This window comes from Raphanus sativus, chromosome 4, assembly GCF_000801105.2.
Source record: "Raphanus sativus cultivar WK10039 chromosome 4, ASM80110v3, whole genome shotgun sequence".
NCBI classification, from domain to species: Eukaryota; Viridiplantae; Streptophyta; class Magnoliopsida; order Brassicales; family Brassicaceae; genus Raphanus; species Raphanus sativus.
Window position 1 is genome coordinate 51,362,325 of NC_079514.1, and position 27,678 is coordinate 51,390,002.

At 31.8% G+C, this 27,678-nt stretch overlaps 5 protein-coding genes and 1 long non-coding RNA gene across 8 annotated transcripts; 3 read left to right on the forward strand and 3 right to left on the reverse strand.

The window, feature by feature from the left end:
• The first annotated feature begins 1,690 nt into the window (after positions 1-1,690).
• Positions 1,691-3,312, forward strand: LOC108851265 (uncharacterized). The gene is made up of 4 exons (XM_018624671.1): positions 1,691-1,888; positions 1,979-2,017; positions 2,106-3,107; positions 3,190-3,312. The coding sequence occupies exons 1-4, from the start codon at positions 1,691-1,693 to the stop codon at positions 3,310-3,312; spliced, it is 1,362 nt and encodes a 453-aa protein (XP_018480173.1).
• Positions 3,313-3,637: 325 nt separating this feature from the next.
• On the reverse strand, positions 3,638-4,241 carry LOC108851264 (uncharacterized protein At1g43920, Chloroplastic-like). Its single transcript, XM_018624669.1, has 3 exons — positions 4,083-4,241; positions 3,745-3,981; positions 3,638-3,643 (listed from the first exon to the last, which is right to left on the reverse strand). Exons 1-3 carry the CDS (start codon positions 4,239-4,241, stop codon positions 3,638-3,640), a joined length of 402 nt encoding a protein of 133 aa, XP_018480171.1.
• Positions 4,242-9,733: 5,492 nt separating this feature from the next.
• LOC108852030 (uncharacterized) lies at positions 9,734-11,168 on the reverse strand. The gene is made up of 4 exons (XM_018625517.2): positions 10,800-11,168; positions 10,492-10,650; positions 10,282-10,390; positions 9,734-10,181 (listed from the first exon to the last, which is right to left on the reverse strand). Exons 1-4 carry the CDS (start codon positions 11,130-11,132, stop codon positions 9,988-9,990), a joined length of 795 nt encoding a protein of 264 aa, XP_018481019.1. The 5' UTR covers positions 11,133-11,168; the 3' UTR covers positions 9,734-9,987.
• Positions 11,169-15,151: 3,983 nt separating this feature from the next.
• On the forward strand, positions 15,152-18,153 carry LOC108848545 (replication protein A 70 kDa DNA-binding subunit B). Of its 3 annotated transcripts, none has more exons than XM_018621935.2 (9): positions 15,152-15,293; positions 15,900-16,159; positions 16,347-16,461; positions 16,558-16,682; positions 16,814-16,895; positions 16,989-17,100; positions 17,173-17,330; positions 17,408-17,528; positions 17,655-18,153. In XM_018621935.2, exons 2-9 carry the CDS (start codon positions 15,994-15,996, stop codon positions 17,955-17,957), a joined length of 1,182 nt encoding a protein of 393 aa, XP_018477437.1. In that variant the 5' UTR covers positions 15,152-15,293; positions 15,900-15,993; the 3' UTR covers positions 17,958-18,153. The 3 variants fall into 3 exon arrangements, with proteins under 3 accessions (XP_018477437.1, XP_018477439.1, XP_018477438.1); XM_018621937.2 differs by having other exon boundaries at positions 17,408-17,510; XM_018621936.2 differs by having other exon boundaries at positions 15,189-15,328.
• Positions 18,154-18,663: 510 nt separating this feature from the next.
• LOC108848754 (uncharacterized) lies at positions 18,664-24,777 on the reverse strand. The gene is made up of 5 exons (XM_018622190.2): positions 24,362-24,777; positions 19,769-19,839; positions 19,533-19,681; positions 19,144-19,249; positions 18,664-18,949 (listed from the first exon to the last, which is right to left on the reverse strand). Exons 1-4 carry the CDS (start codon positions 24,554-24,556, stop codon positions 19,245-19,247), a joined length of 420 nt encoding a protein of 139 aa, XP_018477692.1. The 5' UTR covers positions 24,557-24,777; the 3' UTR covers positions 18,664-18,949; positions 19,144-19,244.
• On the forward strand, positions 19,769-22,655 carry LOC108848755 (uncharacterized). Its single transcript, XR_001949077.2, has 2 exons — positions 19,769-21,605; positions 21,729-22,655. It is a non-coding gene; the product is annotated as an uncharacterized LOC108848755 (long non-coding RNA).
• Positions 24,778-27,678: the final 2,901 nt, after the last annotated feature.

Consider the following 27,678-nt stretch of genomic DNA (forward strand, 5'->3'; position numbering starts at 1 on the left):
AAATCCTATTGATTCAATATAGGGGTGAACTCAAGAATAACCAGTGTTTTGAAATCCAACCTGTACCTGCGGTTGAACCGATAAACTAGATGACCCAATATAAATCCGGTTTGAGTTTTGTGAAAATCCCAAAACTTAAAAACCCACAAAAACCCGCAAAAACCCAACAAAACCCGAAACCCGGTACTGGTTGAACCACTGATTGAATCAATAGATAACTTTTACATTTTTAAAGTTTTTAGTTATGTTTTCAGACCTATTTTGTATTCGAAATTTTCAATTAAAAAATTAGGTTTCTTTCAGTTTTTCTTTGGGAAAAATGTTAAACAAATCCTGACCTTTTTCATTTGGACCATTATAAACCCAAGGTTCCCTAAAAACAATACAAACCTCAAACTTTTCGTCACATGGATCATTTTGAACCAGGCGTTAATCAGACTAACTGAGCGTTTAAACGCAGTTAAATCTCGTCGTTAACCAAAACGACGTCGTCTCCTTCTCAATTAAAAAACTCGCCTTCTTCTTTATCTCCCAAATCGATTTGGGGATTTTTTTCAATTACAAACCCTAAATCACGAATCGATTTGGGGATTTTCTCAGTTTCTCAGTCACGAAGCTTACTCAAATCAAACACGAATCGTAGAGAGAAGAGATGGGTGATGAAAAGAAGAAGAAGTCTCGACAAGGAAAACTCGGTGGTGCCAGCTCTGTAACGAAAAGAAAATTCGTCAGTGACGACGACGAAGCTGATGTAGCTAAGAAGAAAAGGAGCAAAACAGCTGTACTCGACAGGGAAGAAGAAGGGGAAATCAGCGAGGATGATTGTGGTGTTGTCGGTGACGAGGAAGCTGACGACGAACTCCCAGCTGACGACGCACTCCCAGCCGACGACGAACTCCCCGCCGACGAAGAAGTCCCAGCAAACGACGAACTCCCAGCCAACAATGACGTCCAAGCCAACGAGGACGTCCAAGCCAACGACGAAGCAGACGGTCATGGTGGTATCGAGGAAGAAGCTGGTCGCGATTTGACTCTCTTCTTCGGAGACATAGCGAGGAATGATGATTGTGAGAATGATGAAGATAGTGGGGACGAATGGTATTGGGAGCATGAAAAAGAAGTTCCGGATCCTCTATCATCAGATAATGAAAATGAAGAACAATCAATTCCCAGTTTAGCCTACAGAGAAGATGTGGATCCAGAGGCAATGCTTGGACTGGCAAACACTTTCTCCACTGCTGAAGAATTCAAGCATACTCTGCTCAGGTATACACTAAAAACCCGGCGTAACATCAAGCTGTATCGGTCCAATGCTTTGAAGTTAGGTGCGAAGTGTGAAGATAGCTCGTGTCCGTGGAGGGTGTATTGTTCTTATGAGAAGAGCAAACAGAAGCTGATGATCAAGTGTTATGTGAGTGAGCACAAGTGTGAGATAACAGGACACTCAAAGTTTTTGAAGTGTTCTACCATAGCAATGCTGTTCGCTGAGAGGCTGAGATTGAATCCGAAGATGACCAAGCATGAAATTGCTGCTGAGATCCAGAGAGAGTATATGATGTTTGTGAGTGTGGAAGCTTGTGGGAATGCGAAGACAAAGATTATGAAAGAAAGAAAAGCAAGCCACGAAGAACACTTCAACAAGATATGAGATTATCAAGCTGAGATCCAGAGAACAAATCCTGGCACTACAATGGATATCGAGACCATCCCTGGGCCGACAGTAGGAAGCAAACAAAGGTTTTTCCGGCTATATGTTTGCTTTCATGCGCAGAACGAGACTTGGAAGACTACTTGTAGACGCATAATAGGTTTAGATGGGGCATTTCTAAAGTGGGACATAAAGGGTCATCTCTTGGCTGCTGTAGGGCGTGATGGAGACAATCGGATTGTACCTATTGCATTGGCAGTAGTAGAAGTGGAGAATGACACGAATTGAGACTGGTTTGTGAGACACCTCACAAATGACTTGGGCTTAAAGGATGGCAAAGGCTATGCTATTTTGTCTGACAAACAGAAGGTAAGCGTCTGATATTTATGTATCTCTAGTGCTAAAATATTTTATGTATCTCAATGCTTTAAAACTGTCTCATGCTTGTAATTGGCAGGGTTTAGTGAAAGCAGTCCACACTATTCTTCCAGAGGCAGAGCATAGACAGTGTTGTAGACACATCTTCGATAATTGGAAGAAAAACAGCCATGACATGACGCTACAAAGACTCTTCTGGCGCATTGCAAGGAGTTATACAGCTGGGGATTTTAAAATGTGGAGTGACAAGCTGAAAGACTACAATCCAGGCACCTATGCTACTCTTCAAGTCACCAAACCAGAAACTTGGTCCAGAGCATATTTCAAATTAGGGACCTTGTGCAACGATAACCTCAATAACCTAAGTGAGTCCTTCAACAGAACCATCCGTGAAGCAAGAAGAAAGCCATTATTGGAGATGTTAGAAGCTATAAGGAGACAGTGTATGGTTCGAAATGCGAGAAGGGCCTTAATAGCTAAAAATGCGAAGACAAAGTTCACAAAGAGGACACATCTTCAAATGGCTAAAGTGGAGTCCAGGTCTAAGGATTGTATGAGCTGGCCAGCAGTTGGTCCAGTCACAGAGGTTGATTATGGTGGTGTGTCTTATGCTGTAGATATGGATGAGCTAACTTGTGGATGTATCCAGTGGCAAATGACTGGAATTCCTTGCATTCATGCCGCCTATGTGATCCTTAAGGAAGGTAAAAAACTTGCTGACTTTGTATCTCCTTGTTACACCATAGCTATGTGGCGTCAAACCTATAGAATGGGGGTAATGCCTGTTCAAGGGAAGAAGTTATGGCCTGAGACGGGTAGATTAGGTATCCTGCCACCACCTTGGAGAAAAGGAAACCCGGGAAGACCAAAGAACCATGATAGGCATAAAAGTAAGGGTGAGACAGATTCACAGAAGAAGGGTCCGACAGTCTCTGCAACTGATAGTTCGAAGCTTACTCGTGCTGATCGAGTTGTTACATGTTCTAATTGCAAGCAAGAAAATCATAACAAGAAGACATGTAAGAATGACTTTGTTGAAAGTCAACCCAAGAAACCAAGAGGTCGTCCTAGGAAAAATCCGGTAAATTTATGCTCACTTGCATTTTGTTTTCATTTTGTTACAGATGATAATGGTTTTTTCTAATCTTTTATGCTCATTGTAGGTTCAGTTTCATGCATCATCATCACAACCAAGCCAGGGACAGTCACAAGGGTCAGATAGATGGGAACAAGCCACACATGCGCCACGAAGCTCAGATGCGTCGGGTTGGGGACGATGGTTTTAATGATCTGTGTATGTTTTTCAGTGCTTTGACACTTATGTTCAAGCTTGTAGTGTTCAAGCTTGTAGTGTTGTAGTGCTTTGACACTTATCTATTTTCGGATTTTCGGATCTATTTTTTAGTGCTTTTTAGTGCTTTGACACTTATGTTCAAGCTTGTAAGCTTGTAGTGCTTTGACACTTATCTATGGTATTATTTTCGGATCTATTTTGTGTCTCAAAAGCTTTGTTCTTAACTTCAAACAACAATAACAACAACACTTAATTGATTACTTCAAACAACAACAACAACAACAACAACTTAGTTATGTTCTTCAAACACTGTCTGCTTAGTTCTGAAACATTAAACAAACACAACAACTTCAACTGAAAACAGACACCAACAACTCAGTTTTCAATTAAAAATAGGCACAAGTAGTTAGTTCTTCAAACTAACTACGACACCAATGCTGATCAAGCTTATGACCACACACACAATCTTCATCTTCACTTCACATCTCTTCAACTTTGTTTTAGTTGTCACAACCTCTTCCATCAACTCAGTTATCACGCCCTTTAAATTCTCAACATCTGATTTTCCTTTAGCTACCTCGGCCTCAAGTCGTGCAATCTTTGGCAAAGCTTCTTCAACCTCTTCAAGAACAGCGTCCTCAACCCATTTAAACAAGTGGTTCTATGCAAAAACCACAAGCACTTTAGGCCAATTGTATCATGTTTAAATTTAATAAAATTTCATCAACTACACAATATAATCAAAGAAGCAAAATAATCTACCTTTCTTTGAGTAAGACATCTGTAGAAAGGTCTCCCCGGATTCTTGACAGTATCCGCCGTGAAAGTGGTGATTCTAGAGCCGCAAACACATTTCCTCGGAATGCCACGAATATCAAACGTCGCCAAAGTTGAGCTCTCAGACGTCACATCCGAACTCATCTTCGTCCAGAGTGAAGCAAATCGAGTGAGATTTGAGATTTTTTTGATCTAGGGTTCGTAGTGGAAAAGCCCCAAATCGATTTTGGGAGATAAAGAAGAAGACTTCTTTTTTTTTAATGGAGCAGGAGACGACGTCGTTTTGATTTAACGACAGCAATTAACTGCGTTATACGGTCAGTTAGTCTAATTAACGCCTGGTTCAAATTGATCCATTCGGCAAAAAGGTTGAGATTTTTATTGTTGTTTCGAAACGTGGGATTATAATGGTCCAAATGAAAAAGGTCAGGATTTGTTTAACATTTTTCCCGTTTTTCTTTTGCCAAAATTAAGTTGATGTGATTTGGTGTTAGTTTATTTATGTTATTGACAATTCATTACAATGATGTTTTATTTCTGGTTTATTTTGGTTTTGAAGTTTAATTTTTTATTCACGTTAGACATAAATATTTATGAATTTTATTTTTGATTTTTAGATGTCATAATTTTTAACTAGTTACAATTTTTTTTAAATAGTCTAAACTATTTTTTGATACTTTATATATCAAATGAAAATAAAAATATAAAAAGTAAAGTTTAAGTTAAGTATTTTCTAAAATTCTTTAACATTAAATATATATATCCAAACTATTATTTTATGTTTTCAAAACATTTAGTAAATATTAACTTTAGTTTAATATTTTTATTTTCATAGCTAAATATTATTATATAATAAAATTAATTAATTTATTAATTCGCAATTCACCCGCAGTTAACCTAATAACCCAGTGATCTGATAAGTCATCCGGTTCAGTGTTCAGTCGGTTTTCAAAACACTGAGAATAACTTATTAAACAATAAGTTATTGTCTCTATTGTTTTTGCATGACTAATTGAAATGACTACGAATTTTACACTAATATAATGCAACACTATAAGAAAGTACAAGCATGAACCGATTGAAACGGTTGCTCTGATTGTTGGCCGGGGTGTGACCTTTAGAGTATGGAGTACGTCGGACGCTGTTATTGCACATTATTTAGTATTTTGTTCTAGAAAGCACTGAAATTACTACGGAGTTTTTTTTTTGTAATTACTACAAAGTTTATATCTACAGTAAAATATCTATAAATTAATATTGTTGAGACTTTAAAATTTTATTAATTTATAGAGATATTAATTTATAAAAAAAATTTCCTTATTTAGATTTCTTATTTTAAAATATATTTATTCTAAGATAAGAAAAATATTTGATTTTAGTGTATAGACATTAATAGTTATTTTTGAATTTTTTCATTTATATAATATTATTTTGGTGCATATAATATATATTGCATATAATTTAAATGTGGTTTTAGATAATAATATTACTAAATCTCATTAAAATATATTAAGTATTAAGAAAATATAAAGATAATTTCATAGTGAATATATAAAAACTAATATAATAACAGGTTCTTACTTATATAAAATATGCAGACATATAAATTATTAATTTATAATTTTAATGAAATTATAGACTTACATAGAATTTTATAAAAAAAATATTATCTTTTAATGATTTATGTCAAAATTTTGGGTAGGTCTAAATTGAGACCGACAAAATTTATTGATTATAGATATTATTAATTTATCGAGTATTAATTTATAAAAGTTCTACTATATATAATCCATCATTCATAGAAACCACCGAGAATGAACCGATTAAATAAATAAATCGTTAATTTTATAATCTGCATTCTCTATTTTTGATCAACTAGTACATCTTTTAACTTTCTAAAATATATAAAATTAAATAATTAATGCATAATAGCATACTGTAAAATCAGTTGCACAAAAAAAGAATCACTGTAAAACCTGCTAAAAAAAAGAAAGATGTGACCTGCTACTAAATAGTCCAAATAAATTCATAGACGAAAACGAAATGCATAGCTAATAAACATATAAACATTATTGTTAGTCCGCAAATATTACAATCTACTTATAGCTTGGATTTTTCTATGGAGAGGACGTCTTTAGAGACGTAGCGTTAGGGTCAAGACCGACGGCGGAGAGAGCGTTGACCACTTTTGAAGCAGTCTGGACGCAGCGGATGAAGGGAGAGACAAAGACCCTATGGATGGGAAACCGTTTTGGAGATCGAATCCGTTGACCAGTTCGAAATGCGGGAACCATACCATCATGAACCAACGGAGGGTCCCAAGGTCTCGCAGTTGTATCGAGCCACAGTGGGTCGACTTGGTCAATGCGGTCACCGTGACGACTCCATTGTTGCTCTATGAGTCATGAGTGTTGGTCGGGTGACCTTTGGGAGAAACATACGGAAAGTTAAAACCTGTAGTTTGTACTAATTAAAGAATGTTATATTGAGTTGTCACGTAATTGAAACTAGATTTTGACCCGCGCACCCGCGCGGGTGTTCGTTTTAGTTTGAAATTTTATGATATTTTTATAGGTTATGTAGTAGCTGATATTATATATATATATATATATATATTAAATGGTGATATAAAGTGTTTAAATGATGAATTGTATTATTTATTTATATCTAAATTGTTGGAAAGATGTTTGTTAATCTTATAGCTTTTATTTGTTTTTATTAATTTTATATTCAATGAAACAAATATTCGATTTTTTTACTCTCCACTTTCATGGATTATCTTATTAACATATTTAGAAATTTAAATGAATAAGTTCATATTAAACTATTAACCATATTTAGTTATAGATGAAATATACTTGGGCAAATTTTATGTATATTAGAAAATTTGAATTTATAGTTTATTAAAAATGATTTCTAGTAAAATAAGTAGGGGTGGGCAAAAAAAATGAATCGAACCGAACCAACTGAACTGAACTAAAACTTATCCGAATCAAACCAAAATTTATTATCCAATAGTTAGGTTTAAGATTTTCCCAAACCGAACAAACCGAACCGAAACCGATCCGAACCAAACCGAATTAAACTGAACTTGTAACCAATGTGTTTTTTTTATAACGTATCAGCAATATTATATATACTAAAATCCTAACGCTAGAGTCTTTTTTAACTCTGTTAATGATTTTTTTTTAATTCTATTTACTTTAGTTAACTTTTGTTTCATGTTTTTATAATTTTTTTGTAGTTTGTTAAGGTCTTTTGTTTCAGTTTTATATTAGATTTAACTTACATAGTTTTTAGACATTATTAACGATGTTTTTTTTAATTTTCTATTTACTAAGTTAACTTTGATTTGATTGTGCTCTTAAAAAGTTTTTTTTGTTTCGGTTTTATATTGGATTTAGTCAACATAATTTAGTTTTTCATAATTGTTGTCAACATGATGATTTTATGACCATGCATTTTTGTTTTAAAACTGAACCGAATTAAAACCGAACCAAATTCAAACCGAACCAGAACCGACTTTAACCAAACTAATTATGGTTTATTTTGGTTGGACAAATTGTTGAACCGAATTAACCAAACCGAACTAAACTCGACCCGAATCGATAAAATAACCGAAGTGCGCATCCCTAAAAAAATTAATATCAATATTTCTTTCAACTTTTATAGTTTACCAAATTTTTGTTAGGCCATGTTCTCTTACGATCATTCTATATGTACGTCCGATCTATTGTTATCACTGTTATAGCAATAAAAAAAAGACTATGTTTTGTATATATGCTATTAATTCAAAGGCTAAATGATATAAGTAAAATACATATAGAAGGTGATAATTTTTTATTTACTTGAATAGAATATACGGTGTGCAAGTAATAGAATTTAGTTTTTTGATTCACTATCTGGGCAATGAAGGAGATAACAGCTCAAAACGTGATGGACTTAATAATGACAGGTGCACATAATGTGGCCATTAAATTTGTTTGACAAAAAAACTAAATGGGTTTTGTTACTAATGTTTCGTGAGATAGTAGATAGTTAAATAAGGAAAAAACTTTTTGTTAAAGTCAGTGGCAATCTATTGTAAATAATGAGAAAAAATAAGGGTGATTTCTCATTTGTACTTCGCTTTTAATAGGATAGATGTTAATTATGTTTATGTGGCGGTTTGAGAACCAATTGAAAATTTTGTTGGTCCAAAATTAAATTGCTATGGAATGTTATATTATATAGTACATCAAGTATAGACCATTCATTTATCAAATTGATATTTATTATTTATTTTTCTTTAAATAAAGCCTAAGAAATTACCTAATCTGATTAAAAATATATATGATAATTAATAATTTTAAATAATAAATATTTGCTAATAATCTGTATACTTTCTATCATTTTTAATTCTTTATTATTAAGATAAATTATAAAATTAAATTAATAATATAGTAAAATTTTATATTTTTGTATATGTTCTATTTTGAATTTTTCAAAACGAGTATAAATTACTAAACCGTTAAAAGTCTCACATAGACTTTTGTGATCAACCTTTTTTTATGTAATAAGATACAATGATTAGAAAACCATATGAATAAATAATTTTATTTAATAGGTGTCTATGTTAATATATATATTTCATATCATTCAAATTAAATTATACACCATATGAAAATACATATTTATATTTTGATATTTACATTGAACATATATTGAAAATTTAATATTTTAATTTTGAAAGCTTCATTGTTTTCTTATTGATTATAAATTATTGAAACCACTAAACATCCCACATTAAAAAACAATTTGCTGGTGTAAAATTTTGTTACACAATATGCAAATAATCATAAAATTATATGAGTAAAAACCTCATTTAATAAATAATAAAATCATATGAGTAAAAACCTCATTTAATAAATATCCATATTAAATGTATACTATAACACAATGTACTTTCGGATTCGGGTCCCAATCGGTTTTTTGGTTTAAAAATATATGATTTATACTTACTTTGTAACCAAAACATAAATAGAATCAGTTATCCGGGTTATTAAAATAACTAGTTTATACCTTTCTGTAACCAAAACATAAGTAAAATCGATTCAAAAATAAAAAATAAAGATCAACCGCGATCATTCAAAATCAAACAAATTGGAAACATAATTATTGATAAAAGAAAACCAAATAAATACAAACATAAAACGGAAACCAATGAGAAACATTGTTTAATGAAAACAAAATTTAAATCTAAATATTTCAAGATTCAACAGCCACCTTCAACCATCAATCTTTATGTAATAGAATCACCAACTTTCATGCAATATATAAGTATTTTAGATATTCAATATATCTTAATGTATTTTTAAATACATATTAGGAATTGAGATCATGTTTGGTACACGATTTTAAATGTTTCGGGTTCTATCGGATAATTAGGTTCGAATTCGGTTCAGATAATACCCATAACCCGAAATACCATAAGATAAGATTCATTTGGTACTTATGTCAGGTTTGGTTCAGATTCATTTTTATCGGACCAGACTCGGTTCAAGTTTTCAAATTCGGTTTATTTGCCCAGTTCTAGTTGCAGCTACGCTAAAATATCACGTTTCCGACAAAAAAAAATCTCTTGCAAGAGTTGCATAAACATGGAACGTGAGTTGAAATGTGGAAATTTATTAAAAGACAGATGGGAAAAATATATATATATATATATATATATATACCATTAGATCACATGTTTCTTGTCTAATGGCAATGCTCGTGCTTACACAATACAAATACAATACAAATAAAACCCTTTCATATGTTTGATTTTTTACGTGTTTATATAATGTTATTATATTGAATCAAACCCGTGAAACCAAATATTCATATACAAAACCGGATAAATCGAAGATTAGGTTATAACAGGACCATGGATTGGGGCTTTGTTGTCCTTGAAAGCTACACCATGACTAGTAACCACCTCAAATTCCTCAGATACATTACTTTTGGAAACCTGCCTTCTCAGTTCAACAGAACCACAATAATCTACTAAGTACTTAGTTGCATCTTTGAAGTATTTGCAAAGTATAGTACCTACTCCAGCCCCTGCAGGATTTCCAAAACCCAAAAGAAAAAAACGGTTTCAAGATTAGAGAAATGTTGATTTGATTTAAAATTAAAAGCCATATATAATTTTATTGCTTACAATGAGTAACTAATAACAAATTTTCAGAAGGATACTTGTCTGCAAGAACCTTCAATGTAGTAACATATCGTTCTCTAAAGTATTCCGCAGATTCTTCCCATTGTGGCAACTGAACACAACCAACATAGAATCGAGGAAAAATAATATAATAATCAAGATTATACTCAAAGAAACGAAGACGAAGAAAATAAAATGTCGTTGAAAGAGCACCTCTTTACAAGCCATATCCACATTAATGTCAATTGTTCCCTCAGGAAACATAGCTTGTAGTTCCGAAATCTTGAAATCAAACTTCCCATCTTTGGGAGCAACCTTATTCTTAATAGCCCCTGTGTTCAGCATCTCGCACAATCCAAATTCAATAGCTACCTGAAGCAGAGGAGACAAGTCATAAAGCAAATGCTTTGATAAAAAATATTTCTGAACATAATAAAAAAAAAATGATTCATCTGTAATATAAATTAAATGTATTTTTCTAATACATGTGAACAAATGAATATAGAGTGATATTGTTTAACCTTGAGCTTAGAGTTATCGATGGAAGGCACATCTTTAGAAGACACAGCGTTGTGATCGAGATCAACAGCTGAGAGAGCGGCGACGACTTCGGCAGCAGTCTGTATGCAGCGGAGGAAAGGAGAAACAATGACTCGGTGAATCGGAAACCCAACCTCAGATCGGATTCTTTGACCGGTTTGAAAGGCTTGAACTTTACCCTCGTGAACGAGCGGAGGATCCCACGGTCTCACGGCGGTTACGACCCAAAGTGGCTCGCGTTTGTCAGCTCGATCACCGTGACGCATCACAATGACATTTTGGTGGCCATTGATTTTTGCTTTAGCAGACTCCATTGCTCTTTTTCTGTGTGGTTTTTGGCAGTAGCAATTGGATGTATTTATACATGCAACAATCTTTTGCTTTTGGTGTAATAAAGTTTATTCCACAATAGGAAATTGCATGGAAGAACATCATAGTAATTGTCGTATTCCAATACGATTTCGTTATTTCATATTCAATATCTTTTTAAAAAATAAAATAAAATATTATCAAGTTATATTATGTTTTTAAAATTAAAAAGTAAAAATATAGTAATTGCAGGAAATATATTTTATTTTTAATACCGTTACCAAAATACTAAACTATAAATCCTAAATCATAAATCATAAACCTTAAATTTTTGGGCAAACTCTAAACCCTTGATTAAATTTTTAATACTTGAAATTACAAAAAAAAAATTTTTTACAACAGTCAGAAAAATAATAAACTCTAAACCCTAAATCATAAATCCTAAACATTTGAGTAAAATCTAAATCCTTAGATAAATCATAAACCCTAGGATTTAAAATTTATCCACGGATTTAAGATTTACCCAAATTTAGGGTTTAATGTTTTACAGACGGTATTAAAAATATTTAAAAAGTCTTTTTTTGTGCAATTACTATTATTTTTTATTTATTTTTACGTTTTTATTTTAAAAACATAATATAAGTTAACAGTATTTTGTTTTCTTTTCAAAAATATACTAAATATAAAATAACGAAATTCTATTAGTCTAGTATAGGGCTGAATCCAAAAAAAATTATTAAATAATAAGTTATTCTTTTTGCATGACTAATTGAAATTACCAAGAAGTTTACATTAATATAATCCAACACTATAAGAAAGTACAAGCATGAACCGATTAAAACGGTTGCTCTGATTGTTGGCCGGGGTGTGACCTTTAGAGTTTGGAGTACGTCGGACGTTGTTATTGCACATTATTCAGTATTTTGTTTTAGAAATCACTGAAATCACGACGGAGTTTTTTTTCTTGTAATTACTACAAAGTTTACATCTAAAGTAAAATCTCTATAAATTAATAATGTTGAAACTTTAAAATTCTATTCATTTATAGAGATATTCATTTACAAAAAAATTCTTATTTAAATTTCTTATTTTAAGATATATTTATTCTAAGATAAAAAAATATTTGATTTTAGTGTATAGACATTAATAGTTACTTTTCAAATTTGTCATTTATATTATTTGGTGTATATAATATATTACATAGAACTTAAATTTGGTTTAGATAATAATATTACTAAATCTCATAAAACTATATTAAGTGTTAAAAAATATAAAGATAATTACATTGTGAATATAAAAAAAATAATATAATAACAGGTTCTTACTTATATAAAATATGCATACAGATAAATTATTAATTTATAATTTTAGTGGAACCATATATTTATATAGAATTTTATATAAAAAATATTTTTTATCGATTTATATCAAATTTTGGGCCGGTCTAAATTGAAACCGGCGAAATTTATTAATTTATAAATATTATTAATTTATCGAGTATTATTTTATAGATATTTTACTATATATAATCCAGCATTCATAGAAACCACCAAGAATGAACCGATTAGATAATTAAATCGTTAATTCATAATATGCATTCTCCATTTTTGGTCAACTAGTACATATATCTTTTAACTTTCTACAATATATAAAAATTAAATAATTAATGCATAATAGCATACTGTAAAATCAGTTGCACAAAAAAAGAATCAAATCTTTATATATAAAGTAGGCTTTTTTATCTCCTGGGGGGAATAATGCCATGTGGCATTCTCTTTTAACCATTAAAATATTTTCTCAATTTATATTTAATGGGTTTTAATTGGTGTTAATTGTGAAAGGCATTGAATTTTTAAACTTTCTTTCATAAATGTCCACGAGTTTATAACAGTGTTTTGAATCCGATCCGGATCCGCGGTTGAACCGGTAGATTTGGTGACCCAATGTAAATCAGATTTTTTTTTGTCAGCAAAATTTAATTCATATTAATTGGATTTAGGTTTTATAAAAAATCCAAAATTTAAGAACCAAAGAAAAAATATTTGATGGAATTGTAGTATTTTATAAAACTATTATTTTGATGTTTAAAAAACATTTTAAAATATTAACTTTAGTTTTTATATATTTATTTTTATTGCTAATATATTATTATATAATAAATTTAATTCATATTAATCAGCGGTTGATCATTTGACCCAATGACCCGGTAAATCGTCTGGTTTAGTATCCGAATCAAATTTCAAAACATTGCTTCACAGGGTTTCTTAGAATTTGATGTTGACGATGGAGAATAGGACCTCTACGATTCTTCTTCTTTAACACAATCGACGTAACCGTTCATGAATCCAGAAATCCCACTCATCCCACTCTCTCATATTGAATATTTATTTAATTCATGCTTCCTTAGCTTCATTGCCTATGTATAGACGGTGTGAGAGCTCGGGTGGAAATCCCTTTACTTTTTCCATTTCAGATCATGTCGAAGTCCCAGTTTCATTGTTCAGAGTTAAAGACAAGCTGGTATAGAGATGTTGTTAAGACTAGGATACAACAATTTTGGCAAGTCTGAAATGTTAAAAAAGAGACAAGCTGTTGGGGTTGATATGTTGTTGCTTGATTGAAATGTAAGAAGATTTGGTGAAATGTTCCACTCCGGTTAAAACAGAATTTGTCCATTAAATAGAGGAGTTTACCAAACATTTATATTTTTTAGCTAAAAAAATATATTAAATTTATCAAGATTCGTTGATATTTGCAAATTAAGGTAGACAAACAAGAATTTCGTTAACAGACGGACATAATCTTCCATTATAACAAAATTAATATAGAAAATAAATTTATGTTTCTTATTTTAAAATACATATTTTTAGAGGCCTTCAAACTAAACTAACACATACAACTCGCACCTCCATATTTAAAAAATAAACGTGGTAATCTGAAAAATATATATTAATACTCATCAATTAGTTTATCAAAAATTGATACTTCACCCTTATTTTTTTATAAAATTTATAAAATATGAAACTTATTCTATCTTTCTATTCTTTGAACTACATATATTAGTACAAGTTTAATAGGTCATAAGTATTCTAATAATTAATAATATAAGTATGTTTTCTAAATAAAATGTCAACTTTGCTTTACTTCTAACTTTTTTTTTGACGACGCTTTATTTCTAACTAAATTAACTTTGTTACGACTATCAGCTTTTTATTCTATTTTTATTAAATCAATTAGTAACAGCCACTTATGTTATTTCTCTTTGAACTAAATAATTTCAAACAAAGTAATATACTACGTTCGTTAACCACTATCAAAAATATTAGAAAAAAATATCATTTTCTTTTAACATATTTTCATTTTCATATTTTTAACATATTTTCTTTACTAAGATCATATAATAAATTATAAATTCATGTAAGAATAAAACATACAGACCCGGCACTACTAAAAGGAGGATACGAAAGCTTTTGAGGCTAGCCACGTCAGAAAAAATATTTAACCAATGGTATCTTTATAAATTGCCAGGTCAGATCTCCTGTCTAATTGGCTGGGCCTCACGTTTGGTTAAGCAAATGGAACGGGTAGATGGGCTTCATAATCACTTGGTCTAAATTCAGCCCAAAGGATAAGATGATGATTTCGCTTGCGTGAAACCTAATCTGAAAATATTGAGACTGAGAAACCAAAACGATCTGTGATAGTTCTTTCGTCTCCCTCTCTTACTCTATTGATTTGGATAATCTCCGTTACTCGATAATTACTCCTGCAATCAATCTTGCTTTCAATCCTCTGTCAACGTCTCTTACGATTTGTCTTCCTCGATGGATTATTATAAAGACTTCTACCGGCTTTGCTTTTTTTACTTCTCCAACATCTGAATCGGGAAATACTCTGCTCCAACCAAAGCCATGTCGAAGAAGGCCAACGGGAAAGCCATTGACTACTCCGGTTCCGGTAACGCTGCTGCTGACAAGGTCTCCAATCGAAGCCTTCCCGCCTCGCATGTCATCTCCGCCAACGGATTCAACCTCATGATGTTCCGCGACATCACCTACGGTCCACAAGAAGCGGAGTTGAGATTCCGACTCCTCCACTTTTGGGAAGCTCGCGTGCCGGGGAAGAACACACTGCTGGGTCTGGAACTGCTTCTCATTGACGAACATGTATTGAACCTCTTTTCTGATTTTTTTGCTTTGTGGTAAAGTTTCTATTTTGTAACAAACGTTTGCTTCCCTTAGTAGTTTGATATTATTAGGTTCCTGTGTTTCAAACGTATGTAACTTGACTCCTCCCATGTTATGTATTTAAAATTTTGTTGTAAGCTTTTGCAAAAAAAAAGGAATCCTGCTTTGACTTGATGGTTATTAATTTAGTATAATTATATAAAATTTTATATGATAGTAAATGTTTTGTGAATCATAGAGTGTGGTATTGATAATTAAGAACGTATCTTATTCGATAATATGTAAAAGTCTGAATTTTTTGTTCGGTTCTAAATTATTAAGCTATTTAATATTCCCATTCTCTGATATATATATATATATATATATTTTTTATGAAATTAGTTAGTCTTTGTTCTGCTTATTCATCTATATTGTGTTATTTAAAAATTGTTTTCATGTTTACATACTAATTAGTCCTCACATCCATCTGACATGCTAAATTCATTATTCGTTTATCACTGTCAGTTTCATTAGTCCGTTGGTTATATGTTTTTTTTAAAATGATTTTGATAAATATTTGGTTGTTTGATGTTTATTTCTTTCCAGGGAACCGTTATCAAGGGTTTTATTTCATCCGGAAGAATCAACAAGTTCCGTCCCCAGTTAAGAGAAGAGGCTCTCTACAGTTTGGTGAACTTCTATGGATCGAGAAGCAAGAATGAGTTTTGTGTTGCTGCACATAACGTCACCGTCTCCTTCTCTCACCCCTCTGAGCTTTCCATCATTGAGGACAGCCATGTTGCATTTCCGGTTCTATTCGTACGAGGAGTTCGAAGCCAACTGCGATGCCAAAGGTGATTTGTATGGTAAGATAGCTTCATTCTTCACGTAAATGGTTGCAAACTAATTATTATTTTTATTCTGTTTGCCAAATGATTTCTTATTTATATGGAGTCATAGGAAATGAGTTGATTAGGCTTACACTGGTTTTAGTCAATATATTGCCTAGCTTTTCCTACGTATCTTATACATACTGATTTCTTAATGTGCAAGATGTTGTGGGACATATGAAGTTGGTCAACGGGCAGAGTATGATTGGGAAACCGACCATTGAGGTGTCGGAGGTAGCTACCAGTAGGCGCATGGTGGTGCACATTCAGCGACATGAGTAAGTTTTTTGGTATACATTCCTTTTGGTTCACTGTGCTTATGATACTTATAAGCGTTTCAACGCTAATTAATAACTTCTCTGCTAATAACTTAGGGGACCTGTAATGAAGTTGTATCTGTGGAATGACGCTGCTATTGAGTTCTGTCAAAAGTTCCGTGCTTTTGAAAGCCCTCCATCTGTGGTGTTGGTGACAACCGTCAATCCTAAGCTTTTAGGAGGTAAGCATCTACACATGCATTTTATTTTGTTTTGTACTTTCGACGCCTCATGTAGTAAGCAGTGGTACTAACTATAACTTATGCTTATTGGGTTTTTTTCTTTGTGTTTTACCCTTAAAACACCAACCCAGGCACCTTGGCTCTCTCTTCCATGTCCTCTTCCCGAGTGTTTTTCGATGGCGATGTCCAGCCAACAAGGGATTACTTAGCTTGGTAAGTGTTTATTATCCACATATGTTGTCCTTAATTTTGTGTAGCACTGGTACGTAGAGATGAGCTTTGTAATCTTTTATAACTGTTGTATAGGTTGGTCTCTCATCCTGATGTTGCGAACCAAGTGAATGCTGAAGTTGTGACTAAGAGAGAGGCTGCAACAATAGGAGAGATTTTTGCATACATGAAGCAGGACTCAGCTAAGGTAACAGTCCTTTTTTAAATGTGTTTCACGCGTTGTTATTAAGTATATGAACAAAGTTTAATATTGGTGCAGCCTACTTTTTTTGAATGCACGGCCACAATCGATGACGTAGTGCATGATGCTGCATGGTACTACATCGGATGCAGTAGCTGCAAGAGTAAGGCAACCAGAGGTGCAACCTCTCTCATGTGTGGCAAATGCGGGAAAAATGATATCACTGGGGAGGCTCAGTAAGTTTCGATTTCAAACACTTTCTTTATTTAAGATTAAAGTTTAAGAGCTACTAATTTTTTTAAAAAACATGCAGATACCTTGCAAAGCTCTCTGTTTATGACAAGAGTGAAGAAGCAGTGTTTGTCCTACTTGGTGATGCTGGATCTGAGCTAACTGGGAAGCCAGCGTCTGAGTTGGTGAGAAACTATTTTGAGGTACATCTTTCTATTTAACGCATTGCCATGCTAATATGTCACCATCTCTATAAGGTAGTTGATATTTAGCTGCTTATTGACTTCAAATTATCTTTATAAAACTTATATATGCTGTTATCTTGGTAGGCTAATGGAGACAAGGAAGCTGGAACTCAGGTGCCTGTTCCACAAGCCTTACTTAGCACAGTTGGGCAGACACACCATTTCAGTGTTAAAGTTTCAGAGCACAATCTCTCAGGAAAAAGCAGATCAATAACAGTTACCAAGATTCTGCATTTACCTGCTCCACCGACTGAGGAACCCTTGCCTACTGCAGATGGCGATGGTGTGATATTGGAAGGCTCTGAGGATTCTGAAACCATGGGGGCTAAGGAGCTGGGTGATGGTACTGAGTTTGGAAACAACAAACGTATTAAGCGTGGGGATTAAGGGTTCAATTCTTCAGCAGAAGGATTAGATGGGTTATCTTTATCTTTATTTGCAAGTTTTATTTCTTGTTTGACTATTTCTACATTCCAGATTGTTGAGTTTTAAAACTTCTTTGGATGGGTTTATTTACCTTTCAACTTTTGCTAAGTTTGTTGTGTCCCAAAAGTTTTTTAAATGGATTTATTTATTTAACTTAGGTCCAAGCTCTAAACCTAAGTTAGCTTGCGTAATAAGAAATGTCACAAAATGGATAGCTTTACAGTAATAGTTTAAATTACATCGCTTATAAAAGTTACAATTTAGTTACAAAATTATAATACGGATTATTTGGTCAATTAAAATGGTTTTCATATACTTTGATTCTAAGCTTTTCAAACATGGTGTTTCCTGCTTCTACTTTTTATGCACTAATTATTTAAACATCTTATGGTTCATTGAGAATGAAATACGTATTATCAAAAAAATACTCAGGTCCACACAATAAAATAAAACATGTGTTAAAAATTTGATTATAATATTCTTTTCCGCGCGGACAAAATATCTAGTCACCGTAAAACCTTATATTCTAAGAGCATCATTATCGCTAGACCTCTTAAAAGGTCTCTTAGTTATTTTTTAATAGTTTTTGAAGTGTAAAAGTGAGTTAAGAGATTTAGAAAAAGATTTAAACATTTAGGTGGTTTATTGCAAGTTTCTTCATTGTGGATTCTTAGAAAAAATATAGAACACTTTCATTACTAGTCTTTCACTCTTTTTCATATGCTTTGAGGACATGCAACAAGTCATAAGAACAAGCAACGCAATGCTCCTCATCAATAACAAAAACAGGAAACATACAAACATAAAAAAAAGAGTAGCAAGAGAACAAAGTTAGCTGGCTAAACAAAAGACAGCAGTAAACAAATTACATGAGAACAAGCAACGCAGTGGACCAGTCACTAACCTTGTAGATAGAGAAGTACAGGACATCAGGCCATACAACTGCCACATACCTACAGCCAGAGAACAAAGTTAGCTGGCTAAACAAAAGACATCACTTAACAAATTACGTACATCAAACTCACTAACTCTAATACCAACATTGGTACCAGTTGTGGATACTGCATGATAACAGCTCCTCCACCAGCACAATAAAAACCGAGACTTTAAACAAAGCACAAGACAGACAAGAACAAGGAGTTATTACCTGTAGAGTAAGAACAGTCATGGAGTGTGGATACTGCATGATAACAGCTTTGTTGATAAAGACCATAGCCATTGAAGCAATGCCATATGAAATAGCTGCGATTAAACTGCATCAAGTAACAAACAGTAACTAAAGCTTACTCAAATGTAAACCAGATGCTCTGTTCTCAACATGATACTCGGGATCGGGATCTAGATCTACCCAGATGAAGAACTGCAATTGCAAGTTTCCAACTTTCTTAAAGCTCTCGAATCAATAGAGCAATAATTATATTATCCAAGTCCTAAATCGATCAAATTCAATTCCAGAAACTTTTTTCTAACTGAATTCAACAAAACCCAGAAAATCAAACGAATGTTAAATGCACAGATCAACAAGGAAGAGAGTACCTAAGGAAGAGATGAAGAAATCACCCAGCGGATTAGTCAAGGAGAGATGGAGAGACGCGGTGCTTTCGACGAAACAGAGCGAAGAGAGAGACACAGAATGCTTCGAGAGAGAGAGAAGAACACAAAGCCCGCAAAACACAACACGTGTCCTTAAGAACCAACGTAAAACACTTCTTATTTAACATACGTCTGTTCCGTTTTTAAGCATTTTTGATTTAAATTTCACGATTAATTACCTAAGAAATGCTTTAAGAAGTGCCGATAAAGGTGCTCTAACAAGATGTGACCTGCTAAAAAAATATGTGACCTGCGATTAAATAGTCCAAATAAATGCATAGACGAAAACGAAATCCATAGCTAATCATATAAACGTTATCATATGAATGGGGGACTTGAGTGCGGTGCGTATTTGTAATTATGAAACAGAAAACGCACTAAGTTCCCAATCACACATACATGCTAAAGTGGGACGTATTTTACGTAAAAAACGCACTTGTCAAAAACAAAAACAATTTTTTTTGGTTTGTTCACCATTTTGCAAAAACGCACTTGGAATACATACCACACTCTTCACGTAGCGGTCCACCAAATTTCGCACCAATAAAGAAAGATAAATATTGTTATTCATATTTACACTTTTCAGTTATTTTTTTGTTTTGAGAAAAAAGTACTCTTAAAAGTTTTGAACCATATTTTTTAATCAGATTTGTGAGACAGATACTATATAAACTTAATAAAAGCATATATTATACGTGATAGTCTTTACTTACTTTAACGTCATATATATTTCAACTGAACTTGTTAATAATTATTAGAAATAGTTTTTCAAAATATTTGATTAAAAAGATAGAAAAATAAAAAATAATAACCAAAATTTTTATTATTAAATATAGGTCTATATAGCCATGTGTATATTTATCCGAAACCGAAAAATCAAACCGAACTAAACCAAATATTTTTCAGATCGCTTCGGATTTGGATCATACCAATTATCCGAACAAATCTTATATCTCTAAAACTCAACAATCAGAACAAAATTTTATATTTCACATTATTTTAATATTTATCTAGCAAAACCAAAAAAAATAGATCAGACCGAACGTGTGTACCGGTCAAACTGCGATTCATTTATCTATTCGGTTAAAAACAATGTTTTGAAAATCGGATTGTACCTTGACTCAGTTTTGTAGTTGGGTCTGGGAACAATTCAACCGATTTTTTTTATTATAATATAGTTTTCAGTTGAGTAATTGTATATATGTATAATAACTATAAAATTTTATACCATTGTCAAAATATAAAAAATGTAGAGAAAACAAAATAAAATTTTCAAAAATAGCATTGTCTATAATGTTTTTATTGTATTTTAATTAATTTTTATTTTATATATTTAATTTAAATGTTTAATTCATATGAATTTTGGTATTTAAATTTCAAAAAAAAGATTTACACCATTAACAACACTAAATAGAAAATTTTAACTTTAAATTATATTGATTGTATTGATATATAACATTTTTACTTTTTTTAAACACTCTTTAATTGTTCAATTCCGCAAACAATATATTTTACCAATCAACACAATTCCGCACCGCTAATTTTATTAAAACCACACTTATCCCGCAAACCGCATGAACCGCAGTTAGACCGTTCCGCACTTCAATTCCGCACCGCTTATATTACCAGATTCGCTGTTCCCAATCGGAGCCAATTAGTTCAACATCTATTACTATAAAGAAAGGTTTTTTCTCTCCTGCTGACCCGTATGATGCCAGCGCAACAATTCGTTTAACCACGTACTGACACGTGTCCAAGTCTCTCAAAACACACCGTATCAATTACTCGATGACATCTTGGGCTTCGCTGTGGCCAGCCCAGAAAAGAAAGAAGGCGACATCTCTCTAACCCTAATACAGCTTAGGAGAAAACACGAAGATTGACTATCCTCTTCGTGCGGCCAGAGGCGATGACGTTTGCGCTCCATCTCATTACTGAAACTGTTGCATCACTCACCGTATCCTTACTTGCCTCGAGTCTGTTGTTGGGTTTTGCTTTTACGATTGAAGTGCTGAAGTAAATTTAAAACCTTTTTTTCTCCTCAGTAAATTTGTAGAATGATAGCTGCGGTTTCATGGATTACAAGACTCCAAAGGTGATGCCTGATGGTGCTGATAATCCTTCATAACTTATTTGCAGTATCATGGCGATGTTCTTCTTACTGATTTGAGGATGAATAGCGAAGAAATCTTATCTCCTCCTAGCCAGTTCTTCAGCTGAGAATTTGGGAGACCAGAAACGTAGAGAGAAGCTGTTAAGAGTATGGTCGTGGACATGCCCTCGCTTTCATTACACGACACCTCCGTGATCCGGAATCATTTATCCGATGAGTCTGCGTCGCAGCTGTGTGGGCGATCTCTTCCCGGACGACGAGGCTTTCTTTTGTTTCTGTATTCACGAAGCTGTATACGGACACGCTTTTGACATAGCAGGAGGTTAATACGCAGAACAGAGAAGCGTTGTGTCATGTGGAGGCGACTGATGTTACGGAGGATCCAGTTCGGTTAAGACATGTGTTTCTTCCTAAGCTGGAGAAGTGTAAAGCTTTTAAGGCGAGTTCGGTGGGAATGGTTATGAACGGAAGTGTGATTGGTGATGGAGGAGCTACGGGAGCTCCGATGGATTATTTAGTTAGCTTCTTGAAGATTTGGGCGGCAAGGAAAGCAGCCGCCGAGGCCTTAGAGAGGTTTGCCACAGTGGAAATAAATGATTTAGGAGAGTACAAAGCCAAGTCTTTGAAGATCTTCAAAAGCAAGAAATGTTTCGATCTGTGTATCTTTTTCAAATTTGTGCTCAGCCTTGAGGTGTTAAAGGTATGATTGTATTTACTTATTCTTCCTGCTATTGAGTAGTACTAAATAATAAGATTTTTTATTTTGTTGTTTTAGTTTTTCTATGAATGTAACATTGTAAATGTCTTCACTTGGTATCAAGGTCAGCGAGAGAGTGAGAGTATCATTGTACTAGATTTAGTTGTTGGAACCATCCACACCATTCTTGGTACATTGTAAAGTGGTTGGAGTTGTTTATTGGTTTGGTTTTTAATTTCTTTTGGTTGGCCTGCAATTTACAGTATTTCCTCTCAATGTTCTTGAATGCTTAAACATCAAAGCAAAGCTCAATAAATACACACCATAACCAAGAGTAGCAAATCAATGTCTAGAGTGACTGTAGTCTAGCGGATGAACAGTCATGTGCTATGTAGAATTGTTTTATCAACAAGAGACAGTGAACAAGTGAAATAAAACTAAATATTCAGTTTTAGATTGTTGGAAGGGTAAGTGTTATTTTATGTTAAATAAAGTGACCATCTGAATCTGGAGATCAATGGAACATTGATGAATATGATTCTTGCGACTCTCTATTCTATTATAGTTTCTCTTATTTACTGCTCCAAGTCCCACTCTATACATGAATTTAGTAACAAATATCTTCATTCATGGAGAAGGTTAAAGTATGCAACAATATATCCAGGTTTGTTGTGCTGGTTTTCTAAATTTCTTAAAATTGATTTAACAAAAGGAATGGAGAGACTGGGATGAAGAGGTGATACAGCGGATTCCATAGCGTGCCACATTTTGCAATAACATGTTAGATCACATTGTATCTCTACTTTGTTCTCAATACTAAATGAAAAATTTTCACCACCACAATAGCTAATGCGTGGAAAACTGGTTTGGCGACAAAGGTTTTAAGCAGTTGATTTTTGTTTTTTTATGTTCTTTGGTTAGACAAAATTTTCAACTTGGGATTCTCCTAAAAAGTTACAATTTTCTGAAGGTCAATGCAAATTAGTAGACATTAATTTACAAGAAATAGTTTTATTCAATAATGAAATATAATCAATATACAATAATCTAATTATGTATAATAATTTTTTTGTAAGAATTATATTTTATAAGTTAGTCAGTAATATTTATTTCAAAAGTTATAATCAAAGTAATGGGTAACTTCATTTTCATATATTAACAATATGTAAGATTCTAATAAACATGTAGACATATAAATAGTAACGATAGTTTCATATTATTTATTTATCTGTCCTAAAATAGTTTAAGTTATAATAAATGCAGTGTCGGTCCTGAAATATTTTGGGTCCAATACGAAATTAGAATTTTAGCCCTAAAATATTTTAAAATAAATATAAAAATATTATTTATGATTAAAACTACAATTTTTCAAAAGTAATATATGTCTATTTAGATAATATTTTTATTTACTTTATTTAGTTAAGAAGCAAAACTTCAAAATTTATTTTGTAATATGTATGAAATAAGTTTTAGGATCCATTTTATATTTTATTCAACTAACAGCAACAAAAATAGGTTTTAAAGGCAGTAAAAATCATAATTTATTTTGTTATATTGCATAAATCATTAGTTTTAAAAGAAAATGTGGAAAGAAAAAAATAACTTAACACATGAAACAAATATATAACTAAGAGAAAATAATTTTACTCTACTTACTCTAATTGTAAATTCAAATATCTTTTGAATTATTGGTATAGTTAAACTAAAATAAATATTGAGAGAAACTAATACTAAAATAAATATTGAGAGAAACTAAACAATTATATTTTGAAAATTTTATTATAACTAGAAAACTTATAATTTATAAAATGAAGGATAAAATACATAGATAAAATTGTTATAAAACAATTATGAAGCTTAATTTTTTGAATTAAAATAAAATTTAAAATAAATTCGTACCATCAATTTTAATCGTCTGCCCGCCAGTAGGGCGGGTTTACCCTAGTATATATATATACTGACCTTGAGCTTGGATTTGTCGATGGAGAGGACGTCTTTAGAATACGTAGCGTTAGGGTCAAGATCGACGGCGGAGAGAGCGCTGACCACTTTTGAAGCAGTCTGGACGCAGCGAATGAAGGGATAGACAAAGACCCTATGGATGGGAAACCGTTTTTGAGATCGAATCCGTTGACCAGTTCGAAATGCGGGAACCATACCATCATGAACCAGCGGAGGGTCCCAAGGTCTCGCAGTTGTGTCGAGCCACAGTGGATCGACTTGGTCAATACGATCACCGTGAAGACTCCATTGTTGCTCTATGAGTCATGCGTGTTGGTCGTGTGACCTCTGGGAGTATTTTGCAAGTAAGCGTAAACATGGAGTTCAATTTTTTCTTTTAAATTGTTCTTTCTTTATTTTTGTAAATGGAAGCCGAAAGAGAATATATGTATCTAATTATATATATTTTTAAATAACATTTGTTTTTTTTAGCTTTCGATTAAATGATTTTTATTTTTTAATAAATTGAATAATTAATAGATTTGGAGGTAATATTTCAAAAATAAATATATATGTATATATATATATTAATTTGGCTATTATTTTTTAGAATTTGAATGTAATTTTTGTTAATACATAATACAAAAAGCTTAATAGTCATTTTAAGTAAATATCAAATCATTTTTTTTTAATTATATGCATATTATATGATCTTAAAGTATGTGTAGAATCAATATAAATATTTGAACTAAAATGAGAGATATAAACTAGAAATATAAGCAGGTCGTCTCAAACTCTATAGAGATCCTGTTCAAAAAAAAAAACAAGGCATTTTTCAAGAACTTGAAATCGTTTATATGTTTTCTGATAAATATTATTATACCAATCTAAATTTTTAATCTAAATAACATTATTTTCTAGTTTTTTATGCAAAATCATCGACCAAATTTTTGTATTCGAGTAGAAGATACATATTTTTTTTAATTAAAGATTTTCAGTTTTTTTTTACGTTTTTTATATCTATAATCAGAAACTATAATCTATAAAAGAATCTTGATTTCATTAGACAAGAAGTTGGAAACTCTTCTTTATATTCTCTCGACAGAAGTTTAGACTATTTTTTCTTCTGTGTTTACTATTTTTCGGAAATATTGGTGAAAAAATTATATATTTCTCTCCTTATTTATGATCACTAATTAATAATAGTTTCCTAAACATAATCAAATTAGAATATTAACTTTCTAAACCTACATTGAATATTAAAACAAACACCAACATTTTTTTTTACTTTCCAAAATATATTAAATGCTAATTGTTTTCTAACTTATTGCATTTTTTGTTGATTGTGTTAACCAAATTAAATTTGTAATTTATATTTATTGGTTAATAAATACGAAAATTAGATTTAAATAATAGCTGTCTGATTTTTAAAAATATCTGATTTTATATGTAAAGCTATTATTAAAATAAAAAATTATGGACCTTCTAAAAGTTTGGACCATGTTCAGTCGCTCCAGTTGCACGTGCAAAAAGACGACCCTAAATATAAGGTTAAATATACATATGTTCCGTTATCATCGGATATCCATTCGGGTTCAAATATTATCCGTTAGGATTCGGATTTTCAATCTCTCCTAAATCAATATCCATTCGGGTATTTTGCTATTTCGGTTCGGATTTCGATTCGAATTTTTCTGATTGGATTAGAATACGTTTTAGGGTATCGGATAAAATTTCCACCCTAATATCAAAAACAATAACATAACAGTTGATATGGTACATCTCATCAAGAAAGGCAAAAAAAAAACTCTTGAGAAAACAATCTAACTCGACAGAATATATGACCTGCCAATTACGATTACAAAAGAATCAATGATGAAATCCAGATTTAATATTTGTTGGATGGTGGCCATACACTGACATCAAGCTAATCTTGTTTCGCGTTTGTTAACAATCGAAGTACTTTCCCGCATCACGATGGAATGCAGTCACTTGCATTGCGTACACGAGAAATGTTCTCTAGATTAAGATAGATCTTTTTCTTTGGTTAAAAATATTATGGAGGAGATCCTTTCCGAAAGGTTTACCCTTGAATCTGTCGAATAGTCTACGATAACCAGTAAAAAAAATAACGGAGAAAGATGAGTATATCTCTGATTAAAAAAATCGGTGGAAAACGATAGTACCCCCGAAAATATAAGAAAAAAATATCAAAAAACCATAATACTAGAAAAAAATATATTATTAGATAAAAAATTCCAGTGCCAGTACTTAAAAGCCACCGGCGCAAGATCACAAAAATCTCATTTTTTCTCTCTGGCGGCTAGGGTTTACACTCCCCGTTAGAATATTTGTTTACAATCGAACATTTGTTTTTAAAGACCACAAAAATCTAATATGGAAGCCTCGTTTCTATTTTTTTTTTCTTTTAAATCCCCTATATATTAAAGGAGAAACATATAGAAAGTTATAACCTGTACTTTGTACTAATTAAAAAATGTCATGTTGAGTTGTCACGTAATTGGAATGTTAATTATGCTTACGTGGCGGCTTGAAAATTAATTGAGAATTTTCTTGGTCCAAAATTAAATTGCTATGGAATCTTATATTATATAGTACATTCATTATATACCATTCATTTATCAAGTTGATATTTATTATCTATTCTTTCCTTAAATAAAACCTATGATATTATCTAATGTGATTAAAAATATATATGATATAATTAATAATTTTAAATAATAAAGTTTTGCTTATAATTTGTATACTTTCTATCATTTTTAATTCGTTATTATTAAGATAAATTATACAATTCAATTAATAATATAATAAAAAATTATTTTCTTGTATATGTTGTATTTTGAATTTTTAAAAACGAGTATAAATCACTAAACTGTTAAAAGTCTCACATAGACTTTTGTGATCAACTTTTAAATTTTTTTTATGTAACAAGATACAATGATTAAAAAACCATTTGAATAAATAATTTTATTTAATAGGTGTTTATGTTAATATATATTTCATATCATTCAAATTAAACTATATATCATATGAAAATACAACTTATATTTTGATATTTGCATTGAACATATATTGAAAAGTTAATATTTTAATTTTGAAAGCTTCATTTTTTTAATAATTATAAATTATTGAAACCACTAAACATCCCACATTAAAAAACAATTTGTTGGTGTAAAATTTTGTTACACAATATGAAAATAATCATAAAATCATATGAGTAGAAACCTCATTTAATAAATATCCATATTAAATGTATAGTATATATCTATGTTAATATTATTTAAATTTAATTATACATCATACGCATAGATAAGATT

Excerpts from the sequence above, each read along its gene's own strand:
- LOC108851264 (XM_018624669.1), bottom strand. The coding sequence starts at position 4,241 with ATGAGTTCGGATGTGACGTCTGAGAGCTCAACTTTGGCGACGTTTGAT. Across the intron at positions 3,982-4,082 it reads GATGTCTTACTCAAAGAAAG|AACCACTTGTTTAAATGGGT; the intron begins GTAGATTATTTT and ends GTTTTTGCATAG.
- LOC108852030 (XM_018625517.2), bottom strand. The coding sequence starts at position 11,132 with ATGGAGTCTGCTAAAGCAAAAATCAATGGCCACCAAAATGTCATTGTG. Across the intron at positions 10,651-10,799 it reads TCGATAACTCTAAGCTCAAG|GTAGCTATTGAATTTGGATT; the intron begins GTTAAACAATAT and ends CCTCTGCTTCAG. Across the intron at positions 10,391-10,491 it reads TGGATATGGCTTGTAAAGAG|TTGCCACAATGGGAAGAATC; the intron begins GTGCTCTTTCAA and ends GGTTGTGTTCAG.
- LOC108848545 (XM_018621935.2), top strand. The coding sequence starts at position 15,994 with ATGGATCGAGAAGCAAGAATGAGTTTTGTGTTGCTGCACATAACGTCA. Across the intron at positions 16,160-16,346 it reads TGCCAAAGGTGATTTGTATG|ATGTTGTGGGACATATGAAG; the intron begins GTAAGATAGCTT and ends TTAATGTGCAAG. Across the intron at positions 16,462-16,557 it reads GTGCACATTCAGCGACATGA|GGGACCTGTAATGAAGTTGT; the intron begins GTAAGTTTTTTG and ends CTAATAACTTAG.
- LOC108851265 (XM_018624671.1), top strand. The coding sequence starts at position 1,691 with ATGGATATCGAGACCATCCCTGGGCCGACAGTAGGAAGCAAACAAAGG. Across the intron at positions 1,889-1,978 it reads GTGATGGAGACAATCGGATT|GATGGCAAAGGCTATGCTAT; the intron begins GTACCTATTGCA and ends TTGGGCTTAAAG. Across the intron at positions 3,108-3,189 it reads GTCGTCCTAGGAAAAATCCG|GTTCAGTTTCATGCATCATC; the intron begins GTAAATTTATGC and ends TGCTCATTGTAG.
- LOC108848754 (XM_018622190.2), bottom strand. The coding sequence starts at position 24,556 with ATGGTTCCCGCATTTCGAACTGGTCAACGGATTCGATCTCAAAAACGG. Across the intron at positions 19,840-24,361 it reads TCGACAAATCCAAGCTCAAG|GTCACATATTTTTTTAGCAG; the intron begins GTCAGTATATAT and ends ATTTAATCGCAG. Across the intron at positions 19,682-19,768 it reads CTTCTTAAAGCATTTCTTAG|GACACGTGTTGTGTTTTGCG; the intron begins GTAATTAATCGT and ends TTGGTTCTTAAG.